Consider the following 17,381-nt stretch of genomic DNA (forward strand, 5'->3'; position numbering starts at 1 on the left):
CTTATAGAAGTTAGGAATTTTTAGAGACACTATAGCTAGAAGCCTTTTTAAGAGATAGTGAACTCAGGATGTTAGGGGCAAACAGGACTTAGGAAGATAAGTACTAAACTGAGGAATGTAGCATGAGTTACAATGTAATCACAAGTTAACTATAGGACATATTAGAAGAGGTAGATAATAGATGATAAGGCTGATTCCGAGAGAATCACTGAAGCAGGAACTCTGTCTGAGGAGCAACAATGATTTATGGAGATAATAAATCTGGGAGAGGGAAAACTGAAAATGTCAAACCTCTGGCCTAATGTTTTTGTAAAAGTATAAAAGAGAATCTTAAACTTGGAATAAACAGGCAGTCCATAGAAAAACGAGAGGCTGTCTCATTCGCTGACACTGTTCATCTCTTCAGGTTGAATCCCTGGCTGCTGGAGTTGGACTCCGGCAACTGATGCCAACAGAGACACCTTAATTGTGGCGACGAAGTGAACCCCTTCAGAAGATAGTTTTCTTCTGCTCCTCTACAGAGTGTGCTTAGCTGAAAATCTGCGGGGTAACTACAATAATTCAGACACAGTCCTAGGTACAACTTCCTCTCCCTTCTAGAAGAGACAAAAACGATGCATGGCAAACAAGGACAAACCACGTCCTTCCAGTCCTCATCATAGATGCCACAAAGACACACACCCAGAGATTCAACCAACCAGGCACCAAGGCCTTTATCTCTGAACAAAATAATGATGAGAGGCATGAGCTAAAGACTCTCTTTCTGGATTTGAGACTGGCTATGACCTTTCCTTACTGTATGGCACTGAGAAAGTGACTTGATCTGTCTGTACCTGAATTAATGGTTCCACATGAACACGAATGATTCCACTTCTATACACCTACCTGTCTGGCACACACTAGCACTCCCCAGTGTCAGCTGCTGTTCTTATCTATTCAAGTCTGAAAAGCCCGGGTCCAGGTCTCTTTCAAGCAATCATCTGCCTGTGCCTTGTGATATTTTGAATTTCCACCCTGCCACCAGCTATGTGCCCTGGGGAAAGTTATTGAATCTCCCCAAGCCTCAGTTTCCCTCCTGATAAATTGGGTACAATTACAACTACTTTCAGAAATCATTGGGAGGATTAAATATTAATGTTTGTAAAGTGCTTCTCTGTTGATGGGAATGTAAATTGGTTGCAGCCATTATGGAAACAGTTATAGAGGTTCCTTAAAAAACTAGAAATAGAACTACCATATGATCCAGCCATCTCACTCCTGAGCACATATCCAGAAAAAATGAAAACTCTAATTTTAAAACACTCATGCACACACACACATGCACATGCATCCCAATGTTCACTGCAGCATTATTTACAATAGCTAAGACATGGAAACAATCCAGCTGCCCATCAGCAGACAAGTGGTCTATATATCTACACACTGGAATATTCAGTTCAGTTCTGTCGCTCAGTCGTGTCTGACTATTTGCGACCCCATGAATCGCAGCACGCCAGGCCTCCCTGTCCATCACCCACTCCCGGACTTCACTCAGACTTGCATCCATTGAGTCAGTGATGCCATCCAGCCATCTCATCCTGTCGTCCCCTTCTTCTCCTGCCCCCAATCCCTCCCAGCATCAAAGTCTTTTCCAATGAGTCAACTCTTTGCATGAGGTGGCCAAAGTACTGGAGTTTCAGCTTTAGCATCATTCCTTCCAAAGAAATCCCAGGGCTGATCTCCCTCAGCATGGACTGGTTGGATCTCCTTGCAGTTCAAGGGACTCTCAAGAGTCTTCTCCAACACCACAGTTCGAAAGCATCAATTCTTCGGCACTCAGCCTTCTTCACAGTCCAACTCTCACATCCATACATGACCACGGGAAAAACCATAGCCTTGACTAGACGGACCTTAGTCGGCAAAGTAATGTCTCTGCTTTTGAATATACTATCTAGGTTGGTCTCAGCCAAAAAAGTTGCCATTTGCAGCAATGTAGATGGACCCAGAGATAACATACTGAGTGAAGTAACCAGACAAAGCTAAATATTATATGATATCACTTACTTATAAAATCTGAAAATAACACAAACGAAGCTATATACAAAACAGAAACAGAGTCACACAGAAAACAAACTTATGGTTACCAAAGGGGAAAGTGGTGGGAAGAAGGATAAATTAGGAGTATGGGATTAACATATACATATACTATATATAAAATAAAAAATAAGGATTTACCATATAGTGCAGAGAACTATATTCAATATCTTATAATAACCTATAATGAAGATAATCTGAAAAATAATATACGTATTATATATAATTGAACTTTGCTATATACCTGAAACTAACAGAACACTGCATATCAACTATACTTCAACTTTAAAAAAGTGCTTCACATATGTAAATATATTAGTACATAGTAGTTTTCATTTTATCATTTGTCAAAAGAGGGATAACCTCCACCCCTGTCTTGTCTATCCCATTGATTGCTGGGAGAAGAATGTATTGTGAGGAGAATGTACTGGAAAAAGCAGTGTAAAGTACTATGTAAATGTTCTGGTTTCCAGCCCCTAGGCAATCGATGGTACAGGCTGCAATAGTTCTGCAGAATCAGGAAGCTAAACACTAGGAGAGTATAGTCCATTATGCAGTTGTAAACAAATTGGTGCTTTTACCATTAGGAAATCCCAGACCAGTCAATGTAAACAAGTCCACCTAAGGCTTGCTTGACAACAGCACTTTTTTAATTTACTGAAAACTACTTTCCAGGTATTTAATTTTAAAGCCACCAATATAGGCTGGTAATTAATAATTTAAGGATGTTACATTAAAATGGATAGATTTTTTTTTTTTGGAGCGTTCTTTATGGCTTGGGTTTTCTTCTATTTTAATTCAGTAGATGTTGATATTTTGGTTCAGATTGTGGCGTATAATGATTTTCTGCATTTTGACCCAAAGAAGATGAGTTTGAAGTACTCCTGGGGCTTGGGTATAAAATAAGGGGACCACCCCCCTCAATTCCTGAGGCAAGGAATCTGACCTTGAAAGACATTTATCTTTCACAAATGGCAAATATGAGGGAATTCTTTCTGAATTATTTTACATAGGGTTCCCAGAATTTAAGTTTTTTCCTATTGAACTTGAGAAACATTGCTTTTTTTCCTACAAAGCTATTGCTATTACTAAGTCACTTCAGTAGTGTCTGACTCTGTGCAACCCCATAGATGGCAACCCACCAGGCTCCCCCGTCCCTGGGATTCTCCAGGCAAGAACACTGGAGTGGGTTGCCATTTCCTTCTCCAATGCATGAAAGTGAAAAGTGAAAGGGAAGTCGCTCAGTCGTGTCTGACTCTTAGCGACCCCATGGACTGCAGCCTACCAGGCTCCTCCATCCATGGGATTTTCCAGACAAGAGTACTGGAGTGGAGTGCCATACAAAGCTCTTGCACTTCACCAAATAATAATCTCCAGGCTAGGTTACTAGACATACTGGAGGTCAGCATACCTCTCCACAATGGAAATCCTTGAAGAACACGTCCTTTCATTTGTTTTTAACTGCAACAAATACTAAAAGAGTTAAATGTCTGATGGAAACATGAGTAAAGCCAGATTTACAAGTTTGTTTAGACTTCCATGAAATCTTTTTTCCTCCTAGCCAGTTTTGTTTGCTTTTTGTTTTTGATGTGGACCATTTTTAAAGTCTTTATTGAATTTGTTACAATATTGCTTCTGCTTTATGTTTTGGTTTTTTGACTCCAAGGCATGTGGCATCTTAGTTCCCCAACCAGGGATCCAACTCACACCCTCTGAAGTGGAAGCATGCAGTCTTAACCACTGGACTGCCAGGGAAGTCCTAAAACAGACTTTTAAATCAACAGGTATATAACTGATATGACTGCTTGTTCCAGGGTTGACTGGAGATGACCTGGCGGTAAGGAGAGCTTTGGGGAGGCCACTAGGTTAGATAAGGAAAGCATTTATGTGGTCTAGGACAAAGCAATGATGTTGAAATTTAAGAGAAGGGACAGAATTTGGGAAATACTGCTAAAGTGACTGTGAAAAGAATATTGGTAGAGGGTAGGGAGAAAGGGGAGTGGTAGAGTTCGGGTTTTAGCTTAAGAAGACAAGGTACAAACAGTGCAGCAAGCATTTGGAGACATAAAGAGAGAGACAGGTTTAAGACAAGCTGTTGTTCAGTTGCTAAGTCATGTCTGACTCTTTTTGATCGCATGTGCTGTAGCCCGCCAGGCTCCTCTGTCCATGGGATTTCCCAGGCAAGAACACTGGAGTGGGTTACTATTTCCTTCTCCATGTTCTGGTTTTTCAGCTGTGAGGCATGTGGGATCTTAGCTCCCCGACCAGGGACTGAACTCACACTTCCCGCGCTGGAAGGTGAGACTTAACCACTAAATTGCCGGGGAAGTACCACCTCCTAGTCCGTTTTGACCCCTCTCACTGTTACATCTCCTCCATTAGACTTGGAGCCCATTGTAGCCTGAAATGTGTTTTTGAATATTTTGGTTTTCCATCAAAATGCTTACAGCTCAATAGTACCATGCACATAACTGGCGATCCATACATGGTTTTTGAATAAATTTATTTAGTTTTTCGAATTGTGTCTTTTGTAGTGAAATTTCAGATGAAGACTTTTAATCAGGAGTTGTTTGGTTGTCTGGAATAATAAGATTGGAAGGTGTTTTCTTTCTTTCTGGCAGAATAAAATCTGCATGTCCTGGCGAGAGCTTCGGAAATGTATAATTGATGTATTTTTGAAATGCTGCCCTGGTTTCCTGTAACTCTTCCTCCAGGAAGTCTTTCCAATTCGTCATAATTCCCAGTTGCTTGGCTATGGACAGCAGCTCCCCCTGAGTGTTAACCAGTTTGTCCATCACATTTCCAAGTTTGGCCTGATGTGTTTTCTCTGCTTCTTGAAGCACTCCCTGAACCTCTTCTTGCTTCTGCCTCTGAGTCATGCTATAGTAGATGTTCATTTCATGTTGTTTTTCCTTTATCAGTTGGTTCACACTCTTCTTCTGATCCTTCATAACTGTGACACCAGAACTCATAAATTCCTCCATGGCCTTTCTACCAAAAAGAGTAAGAGTTGAATGTTAGTGGTTAGATGGATTACCCACTAAAAACCAAAAGATTTTGTCTTTCACCACAGATGGAGGAGACATGACTGCATGGTTTGCATGAGTCCCAGTCTGAGATAGGTGGGTCAAGATGAGCTTTTGATTAGATGTTAACAATCAGAAAGTACTTTTCAGAGCAGGGAAGGAACACATGGATTTCCTTGCTGTGGGCTAGAGTGAAGCCACCAGTCTACTGACTAATGCTAACTTTAGGGAGTCCACCAAGGTCAGAAAATATGAATGGAGAGTTCTACAAAGATGAAGAAATAAGGTCAGAGCTCCAAAACCCTAGAGAAAGTATTTCTATATATCAACATAGTTACTCACCTTTAGTTAGAGAGCAGGAAACTATCTCACAAAGTGAGTTTAGCCTTAATTTTGATTCTATCTGAGCAATATTCTATGACAGCCAAACTTTTTGGTCTCAAGATCACTTTCACTCTTAAAATGACCAAGAAACCCAAAGAGCCTTTGTTTATATATATAGTTTATATCTATTGACCCTAACAGTTTCAAAAATTAAAGTCAGACATTATAAATTCATGTGAAAATTGCATTATAAATTCATGTGAATCAGCATTATAAATTCATGTGAAATATTGGATAAATTCATTAAATGTTAAAACAAAAAGCTTACCTTGTATGAAAAATATTTTTTTGTAAATCAAAAATCTTTTGATGAGAAAAGTGGCATCATTTTACATTTCTGTAAAACCGTTTATTGTCTGGCTAAATAGGAGAAAAGCTAGATTTTCATTTTGCTTCAATCTGTTGAGGTATCACACATCATATAACCCTGGAAAATGCCACTATATACTCCTGAGATGGAGTGAAAAGACAAATCATGTCTTAATATTATTAAGAAAATAGCTTTGACCTTAGTGTCCTACTACAGGATCTGGGATCATACTTTGAGAACCATTGCTGAACAATTCATATGCCTCTGATTATAATGTATCTAAAGGAAATCAACCTTGAATATTCATTGGAAGGACTGATGCTGAAGATGAAGCACCAATACTCTGGCCACCTGATGTGAAGAGCCAACTCATTGGAAAAGACCGGGATGCTGGGAAAGATCAAAGGCAGGAGGAAAAGAGGGTGACAGAGAATCAGATGGTTGGATGGCATCACTGACTCAATAAACATGAATTTGGGCAAACTCTGGGAGACAGTGAAGGACAGGGAAGCCAGCTGTGCTGCAGTCCATGGGGTCTCAAAGAGGTGGACACGACTGAGTGACTGAACAAGAACAACAAGAGATCCACAGTGGAATTCTAAACAGTGGGCTTCCTTAGCGGCTCAGCTGGTGAAGAACCCACCTGCAATGTGGGAGACGTGGATTCAATCCCTGGGTTCGGAAGATCCCCTGGAGAAGGGAAGGGCGTGGCTACCCATTCCAGTATTCTGGCCTGGAGAATTCCATGGACTGAATAGTCCATGGGGTTGCAATGAGTAGGACACGACTGAGTGCCTTTCACATTCACTCCACATATTAGTTTCTGCAAATGTTCTAAAGAATGCTGGAATCTAGCAAAGTCTCTAAATGAGATGTGGTGTGCTGCAGAGTGGGTTCAGCTGACTGGAACAAATTTGAATCTTTGACAATTATTTGAAGAATGCCCACCGTGTGCCAGGCTCTCTTATAGGCACTAGGGACACATCAAAGAACAAAATGGACATTCTAGGTGGATATACTCACACAACAGGCACAGCAGTTTCTTAGTCTTAGTCAACTGGTTCAGTGAAAGATGGCCCCTGAAAGTCTTCCACCTTTGAACTTCATGGAGAAAGGGGCCAAAGGTGGGCAAAAGTGATGGAGTGGAGGAGGGAGCAGGAGGCTCAGGGGAGTGTGAGGAGAGACCCAGACGCTCCTTTAGGATGGGCAGAGTTCCTGAGATGGAGCGAAGGAGGCAGAGGGAGAGGGGAACCACCCTCCACTGCTTTGGACAACTTACTCAGGAGTTACTGTCTTCTCTAACTTTCTCCCCAAATCCTCTATTTTCTTCCTTCTCTACCTCACAATAACTTACAGCCTATGCAGGTAGGGAACCACTGAAATAGCCAAGGCTGCAGCCTTCATTCCTATTTATCTGTACTTCCTATAGCATTTTACTTTGGCTCTCTTCTAAACAGTTCTAACAAGGAAATTTTGCCCATTAATCATATACAAATAGATTTGTTAATTCAAGCAGTGAAGCAAGAGACAAGTCCTAGGCCAGGAGGCCAAACAGAGAGGTTTCAGTCTGGGTCCAGCTGTGTCAGCTACATGAGCTTGGGCAGGTCACTGAGCACCCAGAAACAGGTTTGGAACCTCTGGATATTCCTGATAATTACTAGGGCTCTTGAATGCTGACCTGTTAAAACTGGCCAAGCCCATCAAATGTTCACTACATATATAAAATGGTTACTTTGGTATTTTTCACATATATATTAATAAGTGTACATGTGATCTGATTTATGTAAAAGTTACTTCAAATTACGCACATATATAAGGCAGTTCAGTTCAGTCACTCAGTCGTGTTGGATTCTTTGCGGCCCCATGGACCACAGCATGCCAGGCCTCCCTGTCCATCACCAACTCCCGGAATTCACTCAGACTCATGTCCATCGAGTCAGTGATGCTATCCAGCCATCTCATCCTCTGTCTCCCCTTCTCCTCCTGCCCCCAATCCCTCCCAGCATCAGGGTCTTTTCCAATGAGTCAGCTCTTCACATCAGGTAGCCAAAATATTGAAGTTTCAGCTTCAACATCAGTCCTTTCAATGAACACTCAGGACTGATCTCCTTTAGTATGGACTGGTTGGATCTCCTTGCAGTCCAAGGGACTCTCAAGAGTCTTCTCCAACACCATAGTTCAAAAGCGTCATTTCTTCAGTGCTCAGCTTTCTTTATAGTCCAAATTTCACATCCATACATGACCACTGGAAAAACCATAGCCTTGATGAGATGGATCTTTGTTGGCAAAGTAATGTCTCTGCTTTTTAATATGCTGTCTGGGTTGGTGATAACTTTCCTTCCAAAGAGTAAGTGTCTTTTAATTTCATGGCTGCAGTCACCATCTGCAGTGATTTTGGAGTAAATATATCAAAAGAGCAAGGAAGGATACTGAACTACATTCTCTTAAATGATTGTCTCTGGGAGACAGTGGGCAGGGAGTCAGGACTTAGTAAATTTTGCTTTCTCTGTATTTCTAGAAGCTCAACTTTGTTTATAGCATTATGACTTGTGTAAAAAGAAAGAGACCAAAAGTAACTCATCCACAGTAGTGTACCATGCAGGCTAGAGGATGTGAAGACTGTTATGTGTTTGTGGAAAAACATTTCTTAATACCTTGCCTCCCCTAAAATTGAAGATATGGAATGAAAGGCACAATTTTTAGGGCAGTAGTTACCTTGCAAGATAGGAGGAGAGGAAACAAAGGTGGTTGAGGAAGAATATGGGACTTTACAATCCCCTCAAAAGGCTGGTAGGCCCTTGAGTATTCGTGTTATTTTTCTTTACATCACACACACACACACACACACACACACTACAATACATTATATACTGTTCCCCATGTTTGATATATTCTGTAATAAAAATGTAACAACACAAAAAGTAGGAAGTATCTATGGCATCCACCCTATCGTCTTTCCAAGTTGATTCTGACAGGGGACGCACTGATTTGCAGGGGCGCTGCCTGGAGTACCTTCTCTGAGACTGGATCTCTTCCTGGGCAATGAGCCTCTCCTGCTCTCGAGCTTCCTGCACAGCCTGGACCTTCTCGCGGTGGCACTCCATCATGATTCTCTGGATCCTGTGGACCATGCGCTGCTCGGCAGCCAAGTGTTCTCGCTGCAGTTCTTCTTCCACGTTTTTATGCAATTGCATCTTGGTCCTAATTGCCATTTCCTTAAACAACAGGAGAACAAGGTTTAGATGCTACAGCTTTAATGTTTGAAAATGAATGCTAAGAGGTTATTCAGATCATAATTTTTCTGCCTGATGGAATATACACCGATTAAGCCTGATGATTTAGAGTGTATAAAAATAAGAAGCAGATCCACAGATATAGAGATCAAACAAATAAGTTACCAGTGGGGAGAGGTAAGGGGGAAGGCGTGATATAAGGGTGGGGAGAAAAGGAGGATTTTTATGGGGTTGTATGAAATCAAGTGTGTGAAACTTTTGAAAATTGTAAAGCACGATAGAATTTAAACAATTTTTCATTCAATACAAAAAGAATTCTTTAGAAAAGTGAAGGAATACCGAAAAAGATAATTTAAAAAAACTTGGGGGGCGGTGGTTGGGAGGGAGGCTCAAGAGGGAGGAGATATATATACATATATATATAGTTATGACTGATTTGCACTGTTGCATGGCAGAAACCAATACAACATTATAAAGCAATTATCTCCCATTAAAAAGAAAAACTGAAATGGTATGTCTATACCATGGAATATTATTAATATACAGCTATTGAAAAGGAAAGAAAAGGAGTATATACTATATGGGAAATTTATAATGATGCTATGTAAAACCAGAAGTGTACAAACTATATAGCATAAGTATGTATACTATAGTTGTTGTTTAGATGCTAACTCATGTCTGCCTGTTTTGCAACCCCCTGGACTGTAGCCCACCAGGCTCCTCTCTCCATGGGACTTCCCAGGCAAGAATACCAGAGTGGGTTGCCATTCCTTTTCCAGGGGAATCTTCCCAACCCAGGGATCAAACCCACGTCTCCTGCGTTGGCAGGCGGATTCTTTATCACTGAGCCACAAGGGAAGCCCAAGTATATACATAGATAATATTGAAAAGGAATACGCAAAAGGAAAAGTACTTGAGTCATGGTCATTTTTTTTTTCATGGTCATTTTTTGATTCTTCAAATATTCTATAGCATTCTATTATCTTTATCCATGATTAGAAATACAGACTACAATTCTGCTTCAGGAAGTCAGTCCTGGAAAGTGGCAGAAATAATAACCAGGAGAGTCTCTTGGGTAGGAGGAGACCTGAGCAAGCAGTCCACAGGACGGCAGTCTCAGGAAGCTGCCTGCATGCCCTCACTGTCCTTCTGGAGTATTCCAGCTCATTCACTTTGAGGGGCCCGTCCTCAGTCACAAAGGAGACAGGAACAAGAGTTCCACCACTTGTTCCTGTAGAAGGACCTATTGAGCCCTCAGCTAGGTAAAGAGAGGAGACACTTGTCAAACCAGGACTAGGGACTTCCCTGGCGATCCAGTGGTTAAGACTCCATGCTTCCAATGCAGGAGGCGCAGATTTGATCCTTTGTCCAGGAATAAGATCCCACATGCTGTGCAGTATGGCCAAAAGATAAAACAAAAACAAAAACAAAACAGGACTTGAGGGCAACAGGCTCTCAAGGGAAACCCTGTATCCCTGGAAGTGCCCAATGAAGGCATGGTGTCCCAGGCACAGTGCTGGGCCCACTGCTCCAAGCAGGAGGCTAGAATTCCATCCTTGGGACTCACTGCCCACTGGAGGAGACCCAAACTCCATCCTGCAACCACTGTTCTAAAAGAAATACATACCAGAAAGGAGGGGCAGTTAATTCTCTCCAGTTGTTTCAAAACTTTCATTTAAAGGGAAATGTGTATCTCTATTTTAGGGATAAGAGAGAACATACAGAAACTAAGTTGTTCTGTGTTCTGTAATAACCTAAATGGGAAAAGAATTAGAAAAATAATAGATCCATGTGTCAATATATGTATAACTGAATCACTTTGCAGTACACCTGAAACTAATACAACATTGCTAATCAACTATGCTCCTATATAAAGTAAAATTTTTTAATGTAAAAACAAAACAAACAAAAAAGAAATTAAATTATTTCACAGAGTGAGTCATTGGAAGAACTAGGACCAGAAAGCAGGATTCTCACCCACCAGTTTCTCACTTCATTGCAGGCTGTGATGCTGGGGTCTTTCCAGAGATTCATCGGTGTGTTTTCATTCCAGAAACTCTGCCCAGTCTTATCAGACAGTACAGTAAGTTTCCTCCCTCCCCTTGAACCCCTCCCACCTCCCAAAGACAGTTTCTGAGCAGAGTATGGAAGGTTCTGCTATGGGTAGTAAGTCTAAATCTCTATCTTGTAGTCAGAGGCTGCTGTTGAACATCTTAGGGGATATTTCAACTTCTTAGGTATCATTTCTGGGTTTTCAAGTACATTTTCAGCAACTGAGATTGCCGAATGGTTGCGCCTTATAAAGATGATGTATTACCGTAATACATTTCTATTTGAATCACAGAACTTAAAAAGGATACCTCTGCTCTTTATTTTGACTGGATTCTGAATTTAACTCAGAGAATGAAATCCTGTTTCTCTTTCATGTAATGATTCAGTGAAACCGAAATCATTTTACTGTATCACATAGCATGTCCAATAGCTATTTAAAGCTACAAAAAATAATGACCTACTGTTTGGCAGTGTTCCTATTCAACAGAAAGCCTTCCAGTCAAATTACTTTTATTGAAGTGCATTTTGAGAGAATGGGCCTCTATTGTGAGATAAGAGACAGCCTGGCCAAATCCATCATCTTGACTGTGCAGACGTGTCACAGACCTTTCTTCATGCCACCATGTCTCCCTCAGGAGAAGTTTCTCTCACATATCACAGGCAGGAGGATCTTGGGCCTTAATCTGTCTTTAGCTGGGGTACATGGTGATTTGTAGCACTTTCCTCTTTGAACTGTCAGAAAGCTCAAAGGCCCAGCTGTGATAACAGCACAGGACCTCATGGCTACTGACATTTCTGAGTCTTGGATCCACACCTGACTTCGTATTTCCTCTTCTCCTTTTCTCTTAGCTTCTATTTTATTATTTACTTTTTAATATTACTGTATTTGAATAAGATAATATTAGCACTTTTCCATTGGACAAGACCTGGAAATTTTGTTTCACAGCAATTCGCCTAAAACTTTTCCCAAATTCTTAGCATCACAGAAGAGCAGTACCTGGTGAGCTCTATGTATCAGAATGTAAGGCTATTTGGTGCTAGAAATTGTTTTTCTGCTCTCTGTACCGGTAATCTCAAACTTTCTTAGGCATGAGAAGCACATGGTTAAAAACACTGTCAGTGACTCTGTAGGACAGGTGGGACCAGGAATCTGTAGGAAGGGAGACTCTAGGGAGGTGGTTCAGAGGCACCCCCTGAGAAGCAATAATGAGGTCTATGTCTGGGGACCCTACAGCTGAAACAACCCTATGTACTCCACTTAGACAAATCTTCATTATATGAAAAAAAAAGTCACTAAACTTTTATCAAATAATTTGGAAAGGCCAACCTCCCTTGAGGGAGGCCAACTGTTCCCCTTAAATTGTCTTAGGACTTCTATTTTAACACTAAGTGGATTAACTCACCCCAAAGACCGTATGTGCATGTGTGCATGGTCAGTCGTGTCTGAGTCTTTGTGACCCTGTGGACTGTAGTCTGCCAGGCTCCTCCGCCCATGGGATTCTCCATGCAAGAATACTGGAGAGGGTTGCCATTTCCTGCTCCAGGGGATCTTCCTGACCCAGGGATCGAACTCGCATCTCCTGTGTCCCCTGCATTGGCAGGCGGGTCCTTCACTACTGAGCCACCAAAGACTATATGTGATTAAGTGAAGTTGCTCAGTCATGTCCGACTCTCAGCAACCCCGTGGACTGTAGCCTAACAGGCTCCTCTGTCCATAGAATTCTCCAGGCAAGAGTCCTGGAGTGGGTTGCCATTTCCTTCTCCAGGGGATCTTCTCGACCCAGGGATCGAACCTGGGTCTCCCACATTGCGGGCAGACACTTTACCCTCTGAGCCACCTGGGAAGCCCCTAAAGACTATATGGGGTACCACCAAATGACTTAAAGCAAGACTGGGATGTGAGCTCCTGGAAAGAGGCATCACATCTAAGTTACCTTGTGTTGTCACAACCTAATGCCAGCAGTGATGTTTAAAATGTCTGTCCTCTGGTTGAAGCACAGAGCAGGGACATAAGGCCCCCCACACATGGAAATGGTTACCCCTTGAAATTGTTGGTTGGGGAAGTCCAGGGTGGGCTTGGGGATGGTGATTTATCAACGGATAGAGAAGTATTTCACTGTTCAAAAACCAGTGTGGCCGTTCTGTCCCTGCTGGGTGAGCAGCAGGCCTCTCCAGACATGCTATAAGCGCTCCTCATGTTTTGAACTGAAATCGAGGATGGGCAGTGGTCCACTGCAGCCAGGCCCTCAGGGACCATGGCCCCTGGTGTCCGGTAGGGAGGGCCCACCACGCTTCAGGAGCCCTGGGATGGAGCTCTCTTTCCTACTAGCAAGTTTTCTGAGGGCAAGCATGGTCCATTTAATCTCCCTAGTACAGAGCTGATCAATGACAGGTGTGCATGGCATTAACAATGGACAAATGGGCCTGTGGTCCCTGAACTGTTTATGAGTTACGTTCTTGCTGAATGAGGCCAAACTGCGGCCACACTTCTGTTGCTTTCCCTCCAGCCTCTGCCCAGGAATCATTACCTTGCACTGTGTCCTGTCCTTCCCATGACCCACATGTGAAAGGAGTGCTGTGTGCTTTTCCTTTGAGCAGCTTTTAGACTGAACTGTGTGAGGAACCCTGGGGCTCTGCCTTGATAGTTTACTAACTACCCCAAGTCGTGCAGTTGTGTAATGGTACCAGGTACAGCCTGCAAAGAGTTTCCCTTGTTGTGAGACTTCTGATCCTGCAGGAAATACCTGAGAAACAGCTCAGGGGTCTCCCTTATCACTGCAGTAAATGCAGATTTAGGGAAAAGGATGCAATCAGAGAGCCTGCTTCCTCTGTCCAGCCCGCTTTCGCACTTACAGTCACGGCACCACACTGGCCCCAGGATAATGGTGGCAGTGAGTCAGATGTGTCCTTGTAGGGACTGCGGAGTGTGGAGACCAGACATTCAACGAGTAATCAATCCTCCCATCTGTGCACCTACACCAGTGCTGGGTGGGGATGCTTTGAAACAGGGCGGGTGACAAGGACAGTGTATGGCTGTCAGCACAGAGCTGGTGGGGTAAGGCTGCCCTTGGCCAGTGATGCTGGGTGTCTGATGAAGTGCAGGAAGAACATGCTGACAAGGTCTCCAAGGTGGGAAAGAGGGTGGTGAGTACAGGTTTGAGGATTCAGAGAAAGGGCAGTAAGAGGAGAAGAGCCAGTGACAAGAGATGTGGAGACTGACAGGCAGGGGTGCCTCCTTCATATCTAACCCCATAAAGGTTTGGGCTCATCCAAGGCCATTCATTATGGTTCATTATGTCAAAGGGATTCTCCTGCACCCAATCATCGCTCTTGCCATAGAGACCAGGATTTCTTCTGTAAAAATCCTGGGCCTCCCAACCAACATCCATAAAGTACTCATCTAGACTTTATGTATGATTGTTTTTCTCCCATTCCCTTGCCAGAGCTTTTTACAAACTTAAGTACTTCTTAAAAGGCAACAAACAGGCCACTATAAAAACCTGTAAACCTCAGGAGACAAGTGGACACAGCAGGGGAAGAGGATGGTGAGATGGAATTGGGAGAGTAGCAATGATATATATACACACTACCATGTGTAAAACAGCCAGCTAGCGGGAAGCTGCTGCCCAGCACAAGAAAGTCGGTTTGGTGCTCTATGATGACCTAGAGGGCTGGGATGGGGGATGGATGGGAGGGAGACTCAAGGAGGGGATATATGTATACTTAGAGATGATTCATGTTGTTGTACAGCAGGAACTAACACAAAACTGTAAAGCAATTATACCCGAATAATAATTTTTTAAAAAACCTTTAACTCTTTTTCATGTTCCTCTTTCAGAAACTGGATTTGCATTTTGTACATATCATTTGCTTCTTCGAGGGCTTTCTTCACTGCTTGTCTTTGGCGTTCATCAGCCTTTGAAAGAGAGTTCATTTATTTGTTAATATACATCAGGTTTTCGTGTTTAATGAAAATTAGCCACCACCATGGGGCCCCACTAACTGGCTCTATTCCAATCTCAGACCTCCCACAGCACACTGCTATCTCAGGCAGAGATGTCCCTAACACAGCCCTGGCCCCTGGCTAACATTACTGTTTCAGGAGCTGCCCAGGAGAGCTTTACTGCAGGCTGCTGGGTGGTCTTTTTAATTTGGCACTCTATGTCTTGTTGACTAACTATCAAAGTAATGTAGGTTCATCCAAGAAATTATGGAAAATACAGAGAAGTAGAAAAATGTACAAAGTCAGAAATTTGCTGAGAAGGGAGGTTGAGTACCACCCCGAGCCCCTGCATTTAGTTCAGTTCAGTTCAGTTGCTCAGTCGTGTCCAACTCTTTGCGATCTCATGGACTGTAGCATGCCAGGCCTCCCTGTCCATCACCAACTCCCGGAGTCTACTCAAACTCATGACCATTGAGTCGGTGATGCCATCCAACCATCTCATCCTCTGTTGTCCTCTTTTCATCCTGCCTTCAATCTTTTCCAGCATCAGGGTCTTTTCCAATGAGTCAGTTCTTCACATCAGGTGGCCAAAGTATTGAAGTTTCAGCTTCAACATCAGTCCTTTAGGATGGACTGGTTGGATTTCCTTGCAGTCCAAGGGACTCTCAAGAGTCTTCTCCAACACCACAGTTCAAAAGCAACAATTCTTCAGCACTCAGCTTTCTTCACAGTCCAACTCTCGCATCCATATATGACTACCAGAAAAACCATAGCTTTGACTAGATGGACCTTTGTAGGCAAAGTAATATCTCTGCTTTTTAATACACTATCTAGGTTGGTCATAGCTTTTCTTCCAAGGAGCAAGCATCTTTTAATTTCATGGCTGCAATCACCATCTGCAGTGATTCTGGAGCCCAAAATAATAAAGTCTGTCACTGTTTCCACTGTTTCCCCACCTATTTGTCATGAAGTGATGGGGTCAGCTGTCATGATCTTCATTTTCTGAATGCTGAGTTTTAAGCCAACTTTTTCACTCTCCTCTTTCACTTTCATCAGGAGGCTCTTTAGTTCTTCACTTTCTGCCATAAGGGTGGTTTCATCTGCATATCTGAGGTTACTGATATTTCTACTGGCAATCTTGATTCCAGCTTGTGCTTCTTCTAGCCCAGTATTTCTCATGATGTACTCTGCATATAAGTTAAATAAGCAGGGTGTCCCCTGCATCAGGGTCTTCAGAAAGATGTTTCATTATTTTATTTGAAAAGAATGCCCAGAACATTAGATAAACTTATATTTAAATTGTACATTATTCACAAAAGCATTCTCTTGTATTAGGGGATATGATTAATGGCTCACAGTCAATTTAAATTGTATTATTATTGATAAGGATAAATGACTACAAAGACTTTTATATCGATTACCCTTCACACTGAAGCATTTTGTACTTTTGGAGAACTTTCATACAAAGCTTTTGCTGGAACTAACACTGGACAATTCCAATACTCTTTGCTATGATGTATATATTATAGAGAAACTGAGAAATAACTTCTAAGCTCTGTGGCTTATCCTGCTCTCAAGGAGTGTTAATCCTCTTTAGGGAAGTCACGTATAGCCTTTTCTTTATTTCTGGAAGAAATGTGAGCTGGGGGATAGAGGTTTTGCTTTATTGAAGTGTCTGGGATCTGACTGTGAGCTCCAAGGCACTCAAATTGCTCCCATGGCCTTCAGCAGTCACGTGGACAAGGTGTCAAGGACTTTGGAGCAAAGAGGAGCTGGGAGAGGGTTGAAAAAGAGACTTAGCTATGATGCAATTTTTGGGAAAAAAGCCACTTGGGGTATTACACACTGCACAAATGGATGGTCTACATATTAAATATTAAGCAATAATAAACAATTATCAACAAGAATGTCTTTTTTGAAGTTTTAATTCAATGAGAATAAAGGGAGCCAGAGTCATCCACATGCAGGGGCAATTTAAAAGGGTGGAAGCTCCTGATGATTTCTGCTTCTTACTCAGCATCTATGTGTGCTGGGCACGCCATTTCATTGAACTTTCTCAACAATTCTAGAGAGTATTATTATTATTCCTCTTTCACATTTGAAGATGCCAAAACTACAGAGCTGAAGAACCTGCCCCACAGATGACCAGCATTCAAAGTCAGCCCTGCCTGTCTCTACTCTTTCATACAAACCCTCAAAGAGAAAGAACTGCCAAGAGGCATGCAGGCTGATTTCCGGTTTCCTTTACCTTAGCCCATATGTCAGCTTCTGCCTGTGCAATACGTTCTTTGAGTGCATCCTCTTGAAACTGTTCTTCCTTATTCAGAATATCTTTCCCAATATCTGTGGAGTGGAAGAGG

The 17,381-nt window shown here is 42.3% G+C and overlaps 1 protein-coding gene across 1 annotated transcript in view; it reads right to left on the reverse strand.

The window, feature by feature from the left end:
• Positions 1-4,559: 4,559 nt before the first annotated feature.
• CUNH6orf163 (chromosome unknown C6orf163 homolog) overlaps positions 4,560-17,381 on the reverse strand; it is a 31,691-nt gene continuing 18,869 nt past the window's right edge. Inside the window, exons 2-5 of the mRNA XM_040238833.1 lie at positions 17,270-17,364; positions 14,887-14,994; positions 8,806-9,008; positions 4,560-5,064 (exon numbers count right to left, since the gene is read on the reverse strand). Of these exons, the coding sequence (XP_040094767.1) occupies positions 4,629-5,064; positions 8,806-9,008; positions 14,887-14,940 (693 nt within the window). The 5' untranslated portion in view covers positions 14,941-14,994; positions 17,270-17,364 and the 3' untranslated portion in view covers positions 4,560-4,628. The remainder of the gene's footprint in view (positions 5,065-8,805; positions 9,009-14,886; positions 14,995-17,269; positions 17,365-17,381) is intronic.

The sequence above is a fragment of the Oryx dammah genome, unplaced genomic scaffold (assembly GCF_014754425.2).
Source record: "Oryx dammah isolate SB20612 unplaced genomic scaffold, SCBI_Odam_1.1 HiC_scaffold_4, whole genome shotgun sequence".
In the NCBI taxonomy this organism is placed as follows: domain Eukaryota; kingdom Metazoa; phylum Chordata; class Mammalia; order Artiodactyla; family Bovidae; genus Oryx; species Oryx dammah.